Source organism: Vidua macroura, chromosome 9 (genome assembly GCF_024509145.1).
Source record: "Vidua macroura isolate BioBank_ID:100142 chromosome 9, ASM2450914v1, whole genome shotgun sequence".
Lineage (NCBI taxonomy): Eukaryota > Metazoa > Chordata > Aves > Passeriformes > Viduidae > Vidua > Vidua macroura.
Window position 1 is genome coordinate 10,264,670 of NC_071579.1, and position 22,260 is coordinate 10,286,929.

Below are 22,260 nucleotides of genomic sequence, written 5' to 3' on the forward strand. Positions count from 1 at the left end.
TAAATTAACACCTCAGAAATTGGTACAGAGAGGTATGAACCCAATCAGCAGGCAAACCATAGTGTCTATAGGTCAGCCAAAAATTCATCCTCCTCCTTGATAGCTTATCTTTTTAACTGCAAGGAGCACCTGCTGGTCTGTTAATTGAAATGAAGGCAGGGGATGATGGTAGAGTGCTAATGCAGATTGGTTTATGCTCTCTTTTTTTTCCCAAGGCCTCTTGACATAAATAAGCTTAATTATTTTACAGTAAAATGCATGTGAGTCACTTTATTGCAGATTTTTGTTCCAGCATAAGATGTATTTACTTGCTTGAACGTAGACAGTTGGATCTGTTTTATTTAAGCTATGAAGGTTTATTTTTAAGGACTCTTAATGGTCACTTACTAGTCAGTGCCAAGGAATATCTCTTATTTTAGGTCAAATTCCTATCTGATATCATTTCCCATGCAACATGGGAGTACCTGCTACCACAGTCAAATAGTTGAGAAAAGACTTTTGTAAATTCAGTCTAACACTGCCAAAATTGTCCTTGAAGATAAATGTGAAAGAAAGAAAAAAAAAAAAACCCAAACAGTAATTAGGAAGTGTCTGCAGTTTAGAAGAAAAAAAACCCCATTCTGATTATAGTGCTTGACTTTTTAAAGGAGGTTTGTCTTTTTTACTTGGCAAATAACTGTTCTGGTTAGACAGAATTAGAGAAAAAGAAAAAAAGGAAGTGGCAAAGTTTTAATTTAAGTAACTGTTACTTCAACATACTTTGGAGGAAAATCATGTAATTCTGGAATTATTACAAGATATGTGGAATTATACACAGATATAGTCTATACTCTCCTAATTTCCATCATGAGGGACACCTGGAAAATAAGTCAACTCTATTTACATAGAATACACATTTCTACATCCCTTTGTATTGCAACATACACAACAGAGCATTATTTAAGTCCCTAAATAAAGTAACATTCTGAGCTACTCTTTAAAAGGAATATTATAAATACAAACTTATCACCAAAATAGCTTTCATTCTTTTGGAAATATATGCAAGAATGAGTATCTTTTTGTTTCTTTATGCAAGCAGCCCTGACTGCTCTTGTAGATGATGATTGTAATTGAAGTGTCAACCTAATTAACAACTAAACTTTGAATAATGCTAATGAGAACTGAACATGGCATCAGAGAAAAGACCAGCTCTACAGGTGATAAACCTTCACAGTAGTGACATTTTCCAGTGTAAAGTCACAGTTACTGTGATCTGATCAAAGAGAGAGACCCCCATTGGGTCCAATTATAACTATAGTTTGGAAAAAAAATTATTGAGTTATGATGTTCATAATCTATGCAGAAAGGCCTTTACAGTATGGGTCTTTTCCCCATAGCTGTGATCTTTTCAATTTATATCCAAGCTCCACAGATCTAGATAAAAGTTTAGAGCCTGATTCGTTTAGCCCATGGAAAGCACACACCAAGGCTCATTTGCGTTCTTGCCTTACACCTCAAAAGGAAAAAAAAACCTACAAGTCCAAGTACAAAAACCAGTTAAGAAGTTCGAGGTTGAAAAAATAAATGCATGGCTTGGTTTTGTGGTTTGATTTTTTTTCTTTTGTTCTGTATTGTATGATTGTTTTACAGTTGTAAAAAATAAGATTTTGTTGTGGGGAAAATAAATGCATACAAGGAAGACCTGCCCACAGACAGTAGCACAGTCTGACTAAAATAAAAGCAATAACATTAATTCAACAAGAACTGTCACCATTAAAATTTTGTCTCTGTCAAGACAGGCAAAGCATCTTCTAAATGTAAGGGAGGGAAAGGGTAGAAAAGTCTCTACATTCTTTTATAACTACATTCTTCTAAATTATACCTTATGATTTTGAGGAAATTATGGCAGATGGTAAGACAGGTTAAGAGAAGAGAGGGGATAAAGACAATGCAGAGCCAAGGGAACACATGACCAAATGGAGAACATGAATGAAAAAGGTATTTTCTCATTTTCTCAGTTCTGGCAGACCCTAAGCACCCTATTGTAAATTTGATTAACAGGATGCTTTAGGCAAAAAATATGTTTAAAAAACAGTAGAAAACAACCAATCTCCTGCTCTGCTGCCATACTGGTGTGTTATTAGCTCAGCAATATTAAGACCCTCAATGGGCTGGCAGTTTGGAGGCAGGCGCTCTGGACAGACACACATCTTTGTGTGCTGTCCTGGAGGGAGTTTGAGCCTCAGAAAGGCAATGCCAGAGTTCAAAGTAAGCTCCTCCAACTCCTGCTTCTCTCAGGGGGCAATGCTTAAAGGCAAGAAAAGTTCCATCAGATTGTTCTGCAGAAGAACCAGGGGCTGCTCTTAAGAAGAAGCCTGCAGAGATCATGTGAGCCTGTGAGGCACAGCCCTGATGTGCCTGCTGTCCCCAGCAGGACCCTGGCTGCAGCACATCTGAAGAGCCCTTGTGTGACATTCACATTCTCTGGACAGAGAGACATAATTTCGTCTCTCAGGAGAAGCACAGAGAGAAGAAGAGATAACTTTATCTCTGCTCCTTTGTTTTCCCCATGTGGAATGTGGTATGGAGATTGTTTACCTGCAGTGATTGCTGGGTTGGATTCTGGTGAAGGGTGTTTGGGTTCAGTGACCAATGGGATCCAGCTGTGGCTCGGGCTCTCAGCAGAGAGTCATGAGTTAGTTAGTTGATAGGTAAGTAAGAAGTAAGTATGTAGAATAGTATAGTATCTCTTTAAATAGTATATTAATGTAATATAGTATAGTTTTAATAAAGCTATCCTTCAGCCTTCTGATCTGGAGCCAGACATCATCATTTCTTCCCATTGGGGGTGCCTTTTTTACTATACCCTTGGGACCTGCTTGGCTTCCTCCAAGCTGAGGCCAGTGAACATGCAAGCAGAGGACAGTGCTTAGTCAGGGCTAAGCCACACTTGGATAGGCTGATATCAAATTCTTCCAGTTCCACATCTGAATCAAAGACAGACTGATCATGCAGTTATTATAGCCAGGATAGCAGACATAGGTAAGAGACAGGGGTCACTGAACTCCTTGGAAGGACCTGGTACGCAGCAGGATTGTGATTGCTTAGATCTATGCACCTCAAACCAAGGAAATGTGAGACCCCTTTGAGTGACATCATTAACTGCACTCAAAATTATTTTAAAATTACATGATTCTGACACCAAGCAAAAAAAATAGCAAGCAGCATCTGTATAAAAATCTTTTCCTCATATATAGTTTATATAACATATTTTTTATATTTTAATCCATCTACCTAACTATGATTAAGAATGCCAAACTTTGTTTCTGCGTATCTCTCCTGTAGAAATAGCCTTTTACGAAGTTTAAAAATAAAGAACTGCAAGCAACAAACTGCAGGGGTTAGAATGCTGTTAAAATTTATTTCTGAAAGACACCAGTGATCCACTGCAGAAATGGTATTATTAATTTACACTAGAAGCAAACTGTTTTTATCTTCTCCTAGCAACTGGTTCTCATAGGAAGGTGACTTCATTGGACTGCTAAACACTGCCAGTGAAGAGCAATCAGAACTTCAGGAAGGTTTAAAACAATACAATAGTTTTTCAAAGATACAAATGAGACTGATGTGTAATTAAGCATATCTAAAATGCAGAAACATACTGCGTTGGTCATTGAAACAAAAAGTATCATTTATTTAAATGGTTACCCATACATCCTTTCTAGGTCTCCTAATATCTAAATATCTGATAGACAAAAAACATGACTAATATCTCTTCAATATCCATGTGAATAGAAGAATCACATATAAACACATATAGAAGAATTATGTTTGTTGTCTGAGAAATACAGAACCACACACTCGAGCTCCAAATGACTATTAGATCTCTGAAAAAATAAATCCAGTTATTTCTCTGGTATTAGCAACACTTTTTATGTTTTAAACTACTTTTTGCTGTTCTCTGTCAGATGATACCACTATAAAAGTAAGTAGAAGGTCACTCTCAAAAACAAGAAAATAAGACAAGATCACAGAGAAAAGGAACAAAACAAGAACCTCAAAACAAACCAGAGTCTGATATTTAAATCACTATTTCTAGTAAAGGGCTTCTATAGATTTTATTATCTACATGCAGAGGATTAGGCCTCAGGGAGACCTCCAGTATTTAATCAAAATTTTGTCATTTAGACAAAAAACAACTACTTAAATGCAAATGTTTTCAAAACTTGTACTTTTCAATCTCATATTCTAGCTTCTAAAACTAGGTTTTAGAAGGTTCAACAGAATCTCAACTCTAAGTACTTATTCACAATAAACAGTCGCTTCATAATACTGCTGACTGCTCTGAGTTTCTAAAATATATTAGTAATATTTTTGGCTATTTTCTGATGGAAAAAAAATCATAAATTATGCTATTTATATTTTGCAAAAAAAATTTAATTGCACTATTATACATTGACTTTAATTTCTTTATAATACTATTAATCACCATATTTTACAAAATAATTTGCACTCCCAGTAATCACTGCATAAAGTAACCAATTTTCTACATGAATTACAGCCTACTTCTCAAATGCTACTTTTAGAACAGTAATATTCATATGCCAAATTTATGTTGTTAAAATCCTCTGACTTTAGGAATTTCAAAACTAAAGTTCTAAAGTCCAGTTTAGATTCTGTACTGCATCACAGTGTATAGGTACCAGGCAGTACAAACACTACACATCTTTCAACAGTTCTGTAGCTTTTGCAGTTGACAATATTTAACAACCACAGAAGAAGCTAAAAGACTATAAAGTCTGTTGTTTTCTGAAGATCATATTTATAAAGGTTCTGCTCAATCTATGATTTCAAGTCATTAAGACTTGGTTGCTAGAAGTGATGCTGTCAATTCTGCAAGCTGTTTGGGAAAGTGTTCACTCCTGAGCAAAGGAGAAGTCTTTATGTCAGAGTTAAGTGCAAGCAGGTATTGGAGGGTCAGGCCCAAAATGTATAAATTTCAATTTCTGTGGTCACAAATGTTCTTCTAATGCCTTATATTATTAAAGTGGTGATCTCAGTATTATTATATTAGGAAATTTACTCCCAGAGAAGTAGCTCCTTACTTTTTTTTTTTTTAATTAAAAATAATAGACAAATTCACAGTGAAATGATGAAATTTAAAAACAAGCTTTCTTGTCAGAAGAGTGAAAAAAGAGGGGCTTTCCCCCTTCCAAGAAAACAAAGGATTCCTGAAAGTCTTGCCCTGATTTATTCTTCCAATTTTAAATACCTTAGGAGTAGCGGAACTGCTACTGGCATGGTAGTATTTCTAACAGTCAATAAATCTAAAATATTATGTGTGAATATTGGAATGAAGCCATTAAGAAGATTACAGCATGCAACGCAGCAGAGGGTCCTCATGAAAAAAGGACTGGTAATTCAGGACAACTGTGACCACTGACCTTTGAACAGTCAAGACCACTGGTCAGTCTGACAGAATAATAGAGTTCACATGCATGGAAAGTCATCTAGCCTGTACCTATAATTTAAATGCTTAAGTGAATGATTTAAAAATGCCTTTAAATCTCAGTTAATTTATTATACAGTTTATTAGACAACGCCATAGAATAATGTTTCTTTCAATCTTAAATTTATCCAGAAAAAATCCACGATCAGAGCGTATATACATGGGTAAACCATTAAATACCTATGCTGTGAGGACATCATCAGGCTTATTGATCAAGAAAATAATTACTCTGTTCCCTCTGGACACAAGAAACAATTTTAGAAAACTTGGAAAATACTGCATTTCTTTTGTTAGGCTGTTAACCAACCTGGAATCAATTTTTGAAAGGGACAGTAAGACTACAACTTCTTTGATATTTTCAGTTCTTCATTCTATTTTAATGCCTTTCAGAGGTACTCATTATATTTTTTCATCAGAAGTTTTACTACTTTTGTATGTATGCTTATGAGGTTTTTCTATACAAGTTAAAATGCTTTACACATGTATCTTTGACATTCCCTTTAATGTTTTAAGCCTGACTCACCATTTTGACTCTACACTCCTGTGTCTTATACTTTTCCCCAAGATGTCAGCAGCTGCACTGCCCCTCATGAATGCAAAAGGAGGACAAACATTCTGTAACCTTATGAACCAAACACAGCCCTGTGCCTTTTGTTTCCAGGTTTTCCAACTACAATTGTATATGCATTCCACCAAATGTTTAATTAAAGTGCCTTACAGATTGAAGTAAGAGATAGGATTATTCAAATTAAAAGCTTCAGTATAAAATCCTCAAGTTCTGCAAGTATATTTTGCACAGAACACTGGTTTTTTGGTTTTATATTAAATATGGAAAAATATTATAAGTCTAGCCTGTAGCCTGTACACTTGGATAACCTACATTAAGATTTGCAGTAATAACATGCATATATTCTGGGAGAAAATACACTTCTAGAAGTAGGAAGATCTGTATCCCTATTTCCTTCATGCTAGCCTGCTTGTTTAGACATCATTTTGATAAGCACCTGTAAAACACATGACAAGTGCCTCTTATTGCACAGAGATCCATTTTGGCTGTTCAAAGGACCTCCAGCTGCAACTCCAGTATCTCATGGAATATGATTCCTAATTCTCAATTCCACATCCAGCTATTATTTGGCATGCAGGCCTTTATGACATTATAACATTAACCCTATTCACTCACTGGAAGTCCAGTTAACGCTCCTGACACACCAGGAAATTACTCTTTCTTTACTTCTTATACTCTCAAATGACAGAGTACAGTCAAAGTTACTGTATATATCTTTGTGCATGTATCCATGCATATGTAAATCACAAAACATCACAAAAATATACCAATTTAAGTATAGATACACTAATGTAAACCACAGAACATCACAATAGTTTTTATAGTCTTTTACATTTCTGAACTACAGTTGATACTGAGTCCAAAGACTGACCAGATGATCTATAAAAATGTTTAGACTTATTTTTAGATCATTAAAATCAAAGGGCAGTGTCACGAATACTATCATCAAGAGTTTGACTTCTATTGTACTAAATATATACAAATTATCAACAGTAACATAAGACACAGTATGCCACCATAGGATCTTACTTTGATTACGACAGGGTTATTTTATGATTTACAATTTCAGAAAATGTAACTCTTTGATTTCATTTTTTGATATAAAATTCTTTGTCTTGACAACTATTTGTGACAGCTTGTGCATCTTTAATTGAATAATGAAAACAGTGGTTTCACAATTATATTCTTTTAGAGCTCTACTGGGAAAAACAAGATAAGTGAATTTTGTGACTGTTTAAAATGATATACAGAGTATGTTCTCCTATAGGCAATAAAAAAAGAAAAAAAGGCAAAAAAAGCGGGGGGGCACCCTCTGCAAGATCAAAGTCCAGAAAGAACTGGCACTTAATTTATCATCCTTTACAGACAAAAGACAGCTTTCGTCATTTCAAAAGGATCAGATGTCTTTTATGACAAACTGGGTTTGCAGTTTAATTTACAAATAGAATTCTAAGTAAGCAGTCTTTGCTCTGCCAAAGCAAATGACAAACAGTATAGGTTTTCATTCACACAGCCCTCAGCAGGATAGAAGAGATTAAAATAAAACTGAAATAATTTAGAGAAAACAAATAAATGTTTCACAAAGTTGAAGAAGATCAAAGCCTGAATTTTCTGACCCCAACTGTACAAGCATTTCTTATTATATTGACCAGTGCCATCAGATCATTAATTAAAAGGAAAGCGCTGGCAGGTGGCAGGGAAGCAGAAGCCGATAATTGGCCCCCTTCTTCTTTTTGCCTTCAAAAACTCTCTCGTTCTTTTGCAAGACATGCCACTAGGCAGACAGAAATGCCTACTTTGTAATATAATGATTAAGATGAGATGAAGAGACTCTTGCGTTTAAAGCAGCTCTGCCTAATGAATGCAGCTAGCTTTATAATTATGATCCTACTTTTACAATAAGGAATATGATGTTCCATTCAACGTCTCCTCAGCTGTCAAAAAGGTAAAAATCTCAAATATAGGGGTCTGCACTAGGTGCTTTTCACCCCCTTATTCCTTTTACAGCAGTTAGCAAAACGAGGTAAAAATAATTATGAGTAATTCAAGCACCTATATAAGACAGAAAGAATGAAATGTCTAAGACTCACCACTTCACCGGGTAGGTTGCTCAGGTCATTAAAAGGGGTTTCTAGAGTGTTTGTGTCAACATTTAGCAAAACCACATCCTCCAGTGATCTATTTTTTACTCTCTGTTAGGAAGAAAAAAAATTGGAAAAACAATTTACTACGGTGTCTTCCTGAAGTACATTTTTCTTATACTGTGCTAAATTACAAATGATGATTTTATACAAAGGACAGTAATGGCAAAAAGCAGCTGGAGCTTGAGATGTAGGATTTGTGAATTAGATACAGCATTCAGAGTAGCTTTTAACAATACTTTATATTCTTCAAACACTGAAGTTATATTAATAATCTCTGAAAGGAATTCCTGAAAACTGAGATTTATACAGAATGCAGTGATATACTGGATAAATATATATTGGATAAATATATATTGGAACTACACATACCTTGTTCATTCTCTCCTATTTGTGACAATCAAATAGCATGTTAATCATATAATCAGATGAAAACCAGAAAAAAGTACAATTATTTGCAGGTTTATGTAAGCACCAAGCATGTGATGCCTTCTATTACCACAGAAGAATGGATAAAATGCTTTTTCATCAGTGTACTTGTCTAGCAGCTAAGAATTAAACAATTTGTTCCTTTCAGGAAAAAGGGATAGAACTCTTTTCTGTATGATCCTACAATAATACATAACAATGCAGTGCAGAAAATAATTCCTGAAGGAACTGACTTCTTTTTTCAGGGCAGATCTTTCAGGTCCATTATTTCCTTACTGAATAAGAAAAAGCATCCTAATCAAGATATTATGACTGATGCATGCAGGTCATAATGATTTGGGAGCACAGAAGGCTGTGCCTGGAGTTGAGAAGCATAGATTATGGAGAAGGCCTTTTTTTGGAAAAACAAAAGTGCTGGTGGCTCAGGGAAGAACCCACCTCATCACCTTAGCAGATGTGAATTGATCCTTGGAAACTGCTTTAGCAGAAGTGCAAATCAAATAATGTTCCCAAATCAATTATCTACTCTGCATGATAATCAGATGGCACATGTAGGCTTCACAGCATAATCAAATGGTTATGGAAGACTATTTCTTACCCAGCTATTATGTACCAGTCAGGTGAGTTCTACTGTGTTGCTTTATGTTCAAATCTGTAAAAGCTACCTCTTGTTTTTTGGCAAAAAATACTCATTTCTAAATTAGTAGTTAGAAATGTTATGGGATGGAGGTTAGATTCAAATTTTCAGAGGGACAAGTGCAGAAATTATCTGGGAAATCACAATAATGATGAAATCTGAGTGACAGTGACTCCAAAATAAATTTTACCTGTTCCTGAAAAATAAATTTTTATTCATTACTGGGAAAACCTGTTGCTAAAGTACTAAAAGGCAGGAAAATAGCTACCACTGAAATTTTAGTAAAACAGAGAAAATCATGATGTAGAGCTACATGTCTTCATAAAACACTTCAAAAGTAAGATTTCAATGAGAGACATTTTTTACTTAGTAAAGCATATGAAGCTTAAATTTTGTAATTCTGCATGCTTTTTTTCTAAAGCAGTTCCATAAAAATTTTTTATGGCACACACACACCTCATGCACCTTCCAGTACACTAAAGAGTACAGTAAACTTACCTCTATCAAGCTTAAGTGGACACCAATTAGATAAGGCATCGGTGCACTGAAGAAAAGGAGTGGAAAACATCAAGTTTTAAGTACAACACTAATGGAGTATTTTAAATCTTGGCACATAAGACATAGTAGACAGTCACTGTTCAATACAGTATTAAATGAACACAGTTGCTACAGGAATGTTTACTAGACAAGGAAAATTTTGTTTTACTCTGCAGTAAACATGATGACAAAACAAAGGATGCTGCTGTAAACTATGAGGCATGAGCAAGGAGGCACCACAGCTTTTCATCCAGACCTAGTTCCAATAATGACCACACTGAGCTAAGCCAGCAGATGTTCCCCAAGTGGGCTGGTTTTAAAACACCAACTGGAGGACATGGTCCCACTTACCATCACCGCAGTGCAATACAAACATCATTACCAACAGTTTTGGTTCTGAAACCCTCCCCTGGCAAGCCTTTAGAAGCTGTATAATATCCTATTTAACTCAAGATAATAAACTCCTTTCCAATTTCCATAAGACAAGGAACTATACTCTCCAAATAGAACAAATATCCACACAAAGCCGCTGCAGTAAGACCTCCTGCAGTATGCAAGCAAGAAACTGAACTAGGCTGATTTATCATGGTTTCCTACAATCTTCTGTTCTGGCAATATCTGACCAAGAATATACTCAGTGTCCAGCACTGCATGAAAAAACCTCCAACAGTCACCATGAGACTTTTGGGTACTGTGAGATTACTAATAATATTCACTCCGGAGAAGTGAGCAACTGACAGGCTGGTTTAGGCAATTCAATGGGAAATGAATCACTAACAGACCACAGAGGAAAAAAAAAACCAAAATAAAAATAATCCCTGAAAAATAATGGAGGGCAAGATGACATACAAAGGTACACAACTCACACACAGTAATTTCTCTCATGGCAATAATTTGATCACAGTGGCACTGACTGATTGGTGACTGACTTCCCAAGGATGGGGCAAGGTTTCACTGCATCAGTTCATGTGGTCTCATCCATTTGGTCCCACCTCTGGGACCACAAAAAGCAATTCTCACCTGCCTACAGCTAGAGCCCATTTTAGAAAAATCTGTACACCCTATGGATTAGCCAATTGCTCTCATTAACAATGTCCCACAGGAGAGGATCAATGCAAAAAAATATCCAATCAAAAACCAACAAACAAAACCAAAAACCCAGCCTGAGGCCCTAACAAGACTTCACGGTGTCTATGACATCAAAATATAGGTTTGCTGGAATTGAAAACTGTCATGGCTTAAGGTTCCTAGGCAATGGGGCTTCCAAAAAGGAAAAGAAGCCTCTATTTTTCCACACATCTTTTTCTTAGCCCAATACTGACAAAATTTAGCACTTCCTGATGACTTCATCCAGGCTAATCCTTATATCTTTGTGAACTAAACACAAATTAAATGGAGTTGTAAATCAGTGTCACTCCAGAGCAGACATCCATATATATTCAGAGAGGATTTAAACAGCTTTAAACCACTCTATAGTTTAAAGAATGCTTTGTACTATGTAACATATTTAACTAAGCCAATTAGAATGATTATGGCTGACACGTAACTGAGAATTCTGCTGCAGAATATGCAGCAAAACATCCTCAGGCTCCTCATATCAGGATATCTCAGTGTTGCAAATAATGTGAACAGGCAAAACTAGAGTGAAAACAAGTGCTATGTCATGTATGGATTTTATGCACACTTGTTTTCTCATACATCAACACTGTGCCAGTAGCTTCACCACGCCTGTGCTGACTTAAGATAGCTGATGATTTGCTCCATTAATAAATCTGCTATTAAAAAGGGAAGCATGCAGCTCTTTTCTCTACAGAACAAAGCAACAGCTACACCATTTCAATTTTGAAGTTAACAGAATAAAGGTACAAAGCACATCTTGAAAATGGATGAAATAAAAACTGCAGGCATGGAAAGTCAATTTAATTGTTTTCAGCAAAAAGTAATTTTATTACTGCTGGATTCTGAAGTCTTAACAGCAGAGGACTGTAACATGCACATGAAATTGCTTACTATGATACTACTGGGAGCTGCTATAGAGTTTTTCTCTTGCTTATACACGTTATCACCAAAAATATCAATCAGTAGTATCACTGCCCAAAATAATTACTATGTTATGTAAAACATCCAAGTTAATTGGAAAATAATTGCCCCATTCTCATGAAAACAGGCATATGTATATCCTAATTCAGAAGAGACCAAATCTCATAAAGACCTATTGCAAGAGTAACTTGAATTTTCTGATTGCATTACATTCTCAACAGAGCACCAATATAACAGATGCTTTATCATCAACAGACAAAACTGGCACATATTCTAATATCGGTGATTTCGTTTGCCAAGATATTAGACCAAAATTTCATGAAATTAGCTTTCTTCTTCACAAAAATTAATTTTATTCAAATATAATTATTGTATCAATGTTCAAACTTAATTTTTTAAAGAGTTTTCTTGAAAACCAACCACCCACTCCACTGAGTGCAACATTCTCCTTTTACTTACTTAAATGTAGAAAAGAAATCAATTTTTATAACATAATTTAAAACCCAATTTTTTATTAACTGTGCCACGGATTTTTTGCTGCAGCTACAATGAATATTACTTTCTCAGCCTATATTTTGCTATCTTCTAGAAAAAGAAATTTCTTACATCTCCTTTTTTGGATGGTCACTCCAATTCTCCCACTGGAGCTCCCATAACGGCAGTCAAGGCCGAGTTGAGCTGCATGGGCGTAAAGCAGCGCTCCTGAAGTCCATAAACAGACACCCTGTCCTCACCCTGGAGCTCGGCACTCACAGCCTGGCCAGTCCTGAGGGTGGTGCAGTCCACACTGACCCTCTGCTTTGGGCTACTCCAGCATCATCTCTTACATTAGGTCTAAATCCAGCCTCTAAATCAGGCAGCAGGATAAAAATTAACAGATTTTGTTTAATTAAAAAGGCAAGTGGAAGTATTGAAATAATTTTAATATGGCCTTGTTTTGCTCAAAGATACAGTCTTCTTTTTTCTTGCTTACAAAATGTACCAGCTAGGCACTTTATGACCAAATTCTAACCCCAAAGAATTGCATCCTTTATCTTTATGATATTATGAAGATTCTTAGTCCAACTAGCAGAAAAAAAAAGTGTATTTCTCTCAAAATATGCTATATGATCATTGTGCAAAAAAAAAGTTACAGAATCAGGCTTATCTTTAAATTGATAGATTTAAATGTATTTTATCTTTGTTTAAAACAGCCTTACTACCACAGAATGAACAAATTACTACTTCATATATTTGAATGCCATTTCAGAACAACACTAAGAAAATGAGAGTTCATAGAAGACATTCCAAGAAGCCCAAGGGAAACAGTGACAATGAAATTTCTAGGTATGAAAATGCATGTTGAGCTAAAATGGCACTTTTATAAAATGAACTCTGCTTATCAAAATGACATAAAAAACAAAAGTATGCAAAAAAACTTTTGCATTCTTTTATTAATTTTAAATTGGCATGATCCTGTTGGACTGCAAACTAGGTCAGGCCTACTACAAACTTTGGCCTCAAGAATTCATCAAGGCTCTTTAACCTGATATATTATATACCTATGAGGAGAACATTTATTTACTGTTAATACACCAGAACATGAGGAAAGCTAAGTCATTTATATGTTTTTATTACACTTTTCCAACCTGTCTCACAAAAGAACCATTCAGATGAACAGAAAGAGAAATGTAAATGCACAAAAATCTCAGTCAAAAGGTCTGAATTACAGTTACTGTGATAAATTCATTAGTTGTGCATTTCTTTTCATGAACTTTGTTTCCTTTTGAACATCTCTAAAACAGGAGAACTTTTTTCTCCACTCTATTGTACTACTGTGAAAAAGAATAAAGGATATAAATGAATTTTACAAGTTTAAGAAACTCCATGCTTCTTTTTAATGAGTAAAAAAAATTCTCAGGTCATGCCACAGTGACCTAGAATCCCAACTATTATCATCATCACATGGAGCTGTGTACAGCATCTAACATTGTTATTTCTGGAAACATTATCTGGACTTAGAAGGGGAAATTTAAAAAAAAAATCTTCTCATATTCAAGATGCACTCTACAGGGTACAGCTTGCATAAAGATGTTCATCTGCCTTCTGAGAACAGCATTTTTGGATGATCTGAAAAATTACAAAGGTTCTGGGTGGAAGCTCAAGTACTACAAAAACTAAAACACACCCAAGTTCTACCCCATTTTGGTGCATTTTATCAAAGGCAGGAGGAGAAACAATTAGGACCGTTTCTTTAAAAGAAAACTATCATTAAAGAAGAAAGACTTAGCTGTACTTACAAGTAAAAGGAGGAGTTGGAGAAGAAAATTTGGGGTCATTTTTAAAACAAAATACACATGAATTGTAAGAATTACCACAGAAAAAGTATATACCATGGACAAATATTGTGAATTTCAGGAAAAACTACAAAAGACACTTAAGGAAACATAGCGAGAATTTGTTTGAAAACAAAATTTCAGTAGACTGGATGGAGTTCAGTAGAACACCAACACATTCATAGGTTTGAGGGGGGAAAAACCCAAACCAAAACCAACAACAAAAAGCCCAGCAAACATTTAAGCATAATTCATTTCTATGAAGAAAACACAGACTTAGCTCAGTAAGTATCTGGCTGGGTCTCAGTTTTTATATATAATAATAATAATTGACAATCTCTAAAACAGCTTGAAATGGTTCATTTTTCCATAACAGACCCAGAGGGTCTAGGTAAAGTGAAAATCTCCAGGGATGGATATTCTTGCTTAAATGGAAAATGGAAACTCTCATTTGTTATCTCTGCCACTATTCTGAATAAAAGCAAGAAATTGTGAAACAGGCATGTGGAAACACCATCCCCTTGAAGGATCATAAGTGAATCAAAAAGTGATTCTTGTTCAACTTAAAAATATGCCAAAACCACAAAGTCTGTCATGTGAAGAGAAACCCATCAGGAGAAGCAGAATGCTTATTACAAAAATTTTGGAGTCCCAAAAGGAGTTTTTAAGCTGTTTTGGGAAGGCGTTGGCTAGAATCCTGAGCCTGGCTGAGTTAAAACACAAATAGTAAATCACTGATGAATACTAACATCTGATTCTGGAAACAATGATCAGGGTTTTTTTGAATGCTTCTATAAGTATAACACGTTTCAACTTAAAAGCTAAATAGAAGAAAACTGTAACATGTTTGCATTTAAATTATTGAATGAATTCTCTAAACAATAAAACAGAAACAGTTCTTAAAACAGGATTCTAAATGCTGCACTAATCGCAATCAGCACTGTAATTCAAGATACTAATTCAAACACCATATCAAGGCATGCTGGAATATCCCTAGCCAAGTCATCATTTAAGCACTGGCCTAAGTGCCTAAGTGCTTTCATAAACTGGATCCCGAAAGTTTAGTCACACTAAACAATCAGTGTTTTCATCAGTTACTCAGAATTCTAAGACACGTAAGAATCTCAGAAATGGGGGTAACAGGTTAGCTATCTTACCAGCAGTAGTCCAGAAGATGTGGAGGAAGCACTGGGATGTAAATATGTTGCCAATACATTGGATATAACAATGCAGCTGACGCATGAACACAAGCAGTTAACTAAAAATAAAAATATACACACAGAATTGGCAACAAAAAAAAAACATGAATAAAAAGAAAATACAAAATCTTAAATTAACTTTAGACATGCAAGAATCTTAAACTCCCCAAACCACCTATTATATAATTTTGTAAATTACTCAGAATTGCCAAAACACATCCACAAAGAACTCTAATGTATGTGTACAAGCACAACATCTGCAAGAAGTCAGGCTAACAAGTTAGCCCTCCCTGCTCATCTATTCCCTTGGAAAAAAGGAAATAATCATGAATTACTTGATGCAGTCGTGGTCAAACATGAGTACTGCCATGAACACATAGGACTCAAGTGCACCCCAGTTTCACTTGGCTCCACTGAGTGCAAAACACTCAGGGGAGTTTTCTGGTCCCAATTTCTGCTATTTTTAACTGGAATTGATCTGAAGCTGCATGAAGCCACAGAACAGCATTAAACTCAGAAGCAGGATTAACTCCTGTTTGTGTCACTATCTTGATTTCAAAACTATCTCAAAAAAAAAAAAAAAAAATCTGAAGTGAATATTCCCTGTAACAGCAAAGGAACTTAATTACAATTTTCCAAAACTCCCTTCCCAAAGCAGAGACTTCCAAGCCTGGCACAAGGATCATGGAAAATGAAGGACCCCTTGACCAAGAAAGGAAGTGCTACAAACTGCTTACCACTCAAAATGGATATCTCTGGTTTTCTAAAACAAACACAAAACCACCACAACCACCACTTTACCCCCAAAACAAAGAAACAAGTAAGTATGGAATTCATTAGAAATGGGGCCAAGTTCATTCCACAAGTGAACAAAATAATCTTGCAATATGTAAAGAATTCAAATTTGACCTATCTTTGCTATAAGGAAGTCTCTCAAATTTCTTTATTTTATTATCCATGCATAGAGTTATACCAGAATGAGAAAAAATCCAGACTGTTCAAAACAAGGTAACCTATATCCATCCTATGTAGCACTACAAACCTCATAGAAAAAGGGAAAAAAAATTTAAGAGAATGCCCTGTAACATAGAAGTTACCAAGCTGACGGAATAGAAGAGGCTGTCTTAATGCTTTATATCACAACAATATTACTACCCGAGTTTAACTTGATAATAGCAGTGTTCATTAGACATGAACTTTCACAGTAACAAAACAAAGAGCAAAAAATAAAATGTAAATCCTGCCCATACAGCAAGTGCTAAAACTTGCAAAAAAAACAAAAGGGGAAAAAAACAACCCTTTTTGTGGAACAGATCAGCATTTAAAGTGTTCATGTCCTGGCTGTCTTGGACATTTAGACTTGTAAATAAAAAATTACACTACAATTTTGTACACGTATTTTTTACACTAAAAATGAAAAAAAAGCCGTTATAAAGACCATTGCAGCAGAAATCACAGACAATTACAATTTGTGCAGCCTAGTTTGCTCAGCCCTCAGATTAATATAACACGATTAAATATGGAAAAGAAGAGGGCCTGAAAGCTCCTGAGGGATATCATTAGGGCAAATTGCCAAAGAATGAAACATGAGCCAGTCAGGAGAGTCTGGAAGCTGCAGTGGTACCAAGGGACTTGAATATTCGACAGTTGGAGCTTCAGTAATGTGTGAACTGCAGGTTAAGGTATCAGGAGACTCTGCTCACTGACACACAGAATGTCACTATTGACCAGCGAGCTGCCCGAGCCTGACAGCTACACAGCAGAAAGCCAAGGATATCATAATTCCCTATTTAAACTCTTCCTTGCAGATTAACATCTCCTTTCTTAGCTTTACACCACACTTCCCCAATTACTCTCATTTTGGACTTATCATAATGGGTATTTTAATAATTATTAGGTTGCTACTATGAATTGATTTGGGGGAAGAAATAAATGAGTACCTTCTCCCTCTTCTACACAGTGGGATTTATGAGGTTTATTTCCATATTATCTCTCTGTGTAGTTGAACTAACACTACTGACAGCACAGTCCAGCTTAGCATCGTGCTTTTTGCTCTTTCACTCAGAAAGGATATGGCATTATTAATTATTATGTCCACATACTTTTGTACACAGTATATAAATTTCAAACCACAACAACCTATAGAAGAATCAGCATTTCATGTATCTCAATAAGAGGCTGAACTAAAGATGAGCATACAGTTATACAGGATATCCCCTGATGTATACAGCCGCCTCCTCCTCCTCTTAATAGGCATCCTTAAATTATGAATTAAGATGACTATACTATTTGCATGAAGAAATTCTCCTATCTTATGCATGTCTGTTATATTTTAATTCTCACTTTAACAAAGGAAGTATGCAATTCCTTAAAAATATCTGAAGTTTTATTAACTCATTTTATAATCTGCATTTTAGTGTGGCACTTCCACTAGCATCTATTTACCATTTATAATTTTTTAATCTACTAAATTTTATTATTTCCACCATGAAATACAAAGATTTGATTACTTACACATCAAGCTTTTGTTGTACTGTTCCTCACTTTTCTATTTAATAACATCTTACTGTAAGATCTTATTTAAACATTTCCCTCTATGCTGCTGCAGTACGTTTCCAAACATTTTAGTATGCCATGAATATGATTTATAGATTCCTGTTTACAGCCTGTAATACAAGCAGCTATAGGATTGTGCTGCTCTTCAAACTGTGCCATATTTTATTATTCTGCCAACTCTGCCTTTAAGCAAATACTGATAAGATAATTATGGATTTCATACTAAAATTTGCATAGTTGGTGTAAAAAAAAAATCTCTTTTTTACTTTTTTTGCTGTTTCAATGGTGATTGCATTTCTCAAATGCATTAGTTATTTAAAATAACCTTCCTCTTTAACTGACACATCCACTCCACGGAACAGAATGGGAACTGCTGTGAAGCCTGAACAATGCTGCATGTCTTAAGGATCCAGGCAGTTCCGAAAAGCCGGGTACCAGGCAGAACTCGACCACACAAAGGTGACACCGGATTTGGGGGTGTCCAGCAGCATCTGTGCATGGGAGCAGAGCCTGGCAGGCACCTGCCAAAGGCTGCAGGGGACATCCTCAAACAGAGCACCCAGCACAAGCTCACGAGCAAAGAAATGAGAGTCTGTTACTTGACCACGTGGGAATATTTTCTGCAGAAAACAGTCCTTACACTATTCAGGTACAAAGACATCTCTCTGGAGTCTGTCAATTGACTGCTATCTATTCCAAAAGGAATTATCAAGAACTACCTTGAAAAGATATGTCATAGATCATAAAATAGGTACACATTCTCCTAAATTATCTTGAAGTTGTCTTCAGTAGACATTCTCCCAAGCCATCTTGAAGTTGTCCTCAAGATTGTGTCCAACCCTACCTATTTTTCCACTGACAACTGGATATAAACACCAACTGTGAACTGTGATTCCTTTTAGAGGTAGGTTTTATATGAAAGGCAAAAGCCTCTGTCCAATAAAATCTGCTGTATGTTTATGTACGTGCACAGATGTATCATTGCACAACTCTGCAGTTTGATGAAAAATCTTCAAGTATAGCAGGTGAGTGCTACAGAACCCTAATTTCTGCAAATCTCGTAATTTATTATCTGGTTTGAGGCAAAAAATTACGTTGAGACATCCTCATGTAGTTCATTTCACTACAAAAGATCTACTAGAGTTGTGTTTCTATCCATTAAAAAATGGGCAGACAGTTTTTAAGTAAAGTTTTTGTCAGCTGAAACTCATTTCCCAACACTCAACGGAACTTCCAATACTTTTGCTTCCATCAATTTTGATATTTAGACTGTTTTTCTCCATTTCAAAGAATGTCTTTTAATTAAACAACTTTTCTTTTCAAAAATAAATCTAATTATCTTTTTAAAATTTGTTTAAATAATGTGGTTTAATTACATGAACAGCATGAGTCAAAATATTTGAATTAGTTAGAAGCAAAATTTTCATGTTCAACCCTTTAACAAATAAACACATCTAATTTGAAATCTCTAACATTTGCACTGGGCATAAGAAGCTTTATGTCTTATTCCATCAGTAATAGGCCTATTAATAGTATTGAGTCCAACTGAAAGTTTCAGTCTGTTTCTGATCTTTCCTGATAAGATGCTGCAGCCAGAATCAACATGTGAGTTTTCATATACTGCAAGGAAAGTAACTGGTGTTTTCTCCAGAGTACTCCAGTGATTCTGGTAAAATAATTTTTATCTTTGCCCCTGCAAAAAAAAAAAAAATAAATTCTGAAACTACAAGCCCACTGAAAATACAGTCTCTCCAAATAATGGGAGACCCCATTACAGAGTTTGTTAACAAAATTCATTATTGGGCAACAGAAAATTGATTACTACCAAATCTCAATAAGACTGAAATAATGCCCAAATTCTAGAGAATGGTGAGTTACTTTCTACCTTGTGGCAATAAGCAGACAGTTGGGAAGGCTGTTGTTCAAAATCTATGCAGTAATGAACATGAACAGCCAGGAGAAGTTTTAGTTCAAGACCAAAAGCAGGTTTACCTGCTCCTGGAACACAAAGAGTGCAGCTCCTCCCCTCCCTCATGTGGATGCAGTAATTCTGATGTGTGTATCTGCTCACTTCTACCAATGAATATTTCTGCTCTGTATTTCAAAGGGACTAGTCCCTTTTTTTGTTGATCTTTTTTCTTTTTCCTCATTTTAGATCTTGCTAAAACACTGCGACATATATGGAGCCACACTACTTCAGCTGAAACATTTTCTGCAGACTCACAGATAGTGCTTGTTTGTTACCTATTATTCACATAATTTCAATGAGCAACATAAAAATACCTGTATCCTGCACAAAAGGTACCTGGCAGTTTCCTTCTATCGATACAAATCGCTTTCTTCAAAGCCTTTTCCATGATCAAAGGTAAAAAGAGAGGAAGAGCATAGGTTGCAAGATTTGCACACATTGCAATGCACAAACAAGAAAGACAGAAACTGATTAGCAGAATCTTGTCAGAATGCCAAAAACAGCAATAGAAGTTAAACAAATGCTAAAGTAAAATTAACCTGTGATTCTATAGAACCTTTCAAAATCTACTGTAAGCAACTAAAGAACTACTGTGATAAAAGCATTTCCTGAAAAATCGTCAAACACTGTCAATCTCTGTCAACACCATGTCCAGAAATGGGTACTGGTGTGCTCTCTCCCTCCTCCCTCACAGTCCCAATGGGCCAAAGAACTGCTTCCCTCCCACTGCCTTGACCACACATATGTTGAAAGATGCCCAAGATTCTGTTTAGTTTCCTTATCTCATCTACTCATTAATACCTATAGCAACAAACTCTAGGGGATGGGTCACTGTTTTACCACAATTACAGCAGTCACCATCAGCCAGGACCAACCCTTGTGGCTCCTTCCCCAGCAGTCCCAGTTCACAAGAATTACTGAGAAACACTGCTTCCTGAAAGGGGAACAGTTGCACAGGTGAAAGGAAGCCTCTCCTCTACATCATCACAACTCATAAATTAAACCAACTTTATCTTAGAGGGGCAAACACATCTAAATCCTGTTTGATTGAGAATGAGATCAGGCCCCAAACTCATAACAGATGCTTAGCATTTGTGGAGACCTTCCTTTCCATCCACTTCTTGAATGGGGGGGCAAGGCAGGGGAATACTGCTGGGGTGTAAAAGTGGGAAGGGAGCTCTTGCTTTTGCCAGTTTACAAGAGAGCATAAATCTATTCCCAGCTCTAAAGATTAAAGAGTCAGACTAAATTATAAACTTAGCTCATTATGCCAGCACTGGCAAGAAATCAGTGAGGAAAAAAAAAATTAGCAACAAAAGAAAACAGACTATATTGTCCAAGCCATGATATACAAAGCCACTTCCATGCAATTCTTTAATTTAGCTTCTGGCTAATCACTTTCCATCTGCTATCCCCATAATCTTTAGGAAGAAAAAGAGGGAGGACCTTAAATGAGCCATAATGCATTTTCCTCCTGTTGGCAAGACGAAAACCCATCTCTCCTCTCTCACAGAAGGAAAAGAGAAAGGGAAATATATTTCCAATTCAGAGATGAAAATTTCAACTTTGTCCCTTCTAAAAATTAAAGATATAAAGGAAAACACTTATATAAAAAAAAATTATTTTCTCCAGGAATTGCTGTTGGGTTTTTTTTAGGAATATTCACTTCCTTTTATCATTCTTTCTGGGGGAAGGAAAGGGAAGAAATGAGTGTTACTCATGATTTTGACAGCACTTCATATACAATCAATTTCATTCTTTTCTTGCAGTTCTTGATTCACAAAGCAGCATTATGGCATCATTCTTGTGCACTAGCTTGGAAGAGAAAAGAGAAGACTGCAGACACGGCTTGTTCCTTGCCCATGGCTCCAGGAGTGACATGCTGCCCAATAATGGAAGCTGAGCAGAAAATAGAATTGAAGTGGTAGTAGACAGGTGAGTGCTCAACAAGGAATACCACTGACATACTGTGCCTACACCAGGGACCTACAGGCACTTATATAGATAATCAGAGGTATCTATATAACAAAGTAGGTGTGGGTGCAGAGAAAAAACTATGTGACTTCATTCAGTTACTCACTATTTTCATACCACAAAGGTTTTTTTGTATTTTTCATAGGTTGAAAATGAAACTCTTGGAAGTTAATCATCAGGTTTTATTCCTAACACACTAGAGACTGGGTTAATAGCATGTCTCTTATGATACTCATTTATCCTATAATAAACTAACTATGCTGCTTTACATCATCTGCTCAGAAATTGCAGTTTCCTCACATTTCTTCATTTCATCTCTTACTATGTACATCTCTTACATTGTATTTTCTTGATTTGTTTATTCTCTTTTTGACATTCATTTATTGCCTAACTTCTTTATCTGTTCC

At 35.8% G+C, this 22,260-nt stretch overlaps 1 protein-coding gene across 2 annotated transcripts in view; it reads right to left on the bottom strand.

Moving 5' to 3' along the window:
* DENND1B (DENN domain containing 1B) overlaps positions 1 to 22,260 on the bottom strand; it is a 154,547-nt gene that overhangs the window by 42,526 nt on the left and 89,761 nt on the right. For both annotated transcript variants that reach the window (XM_053985040.1, XM_053985041.1), the window contains 3 exons: positions 15,313 to 15,413; positions 9,762 to 9,807; positions 8,147 to 8,248 (listed from right to left, as the gene is read on the bottom strand). In XM_053985040.1, the coding sequence (XP_053841015.1) occupies positions 8,147 to 8,248; positions 9,762 to 9,807; positions 15,313 to 15,413 (249 nt within the window). The remainder of the gene's footprint in view (positions 1 to 8,146; positions 8,249 to 9,761; positions 9,808 to 15,312; positions 15,414 to 22,260) is intronic.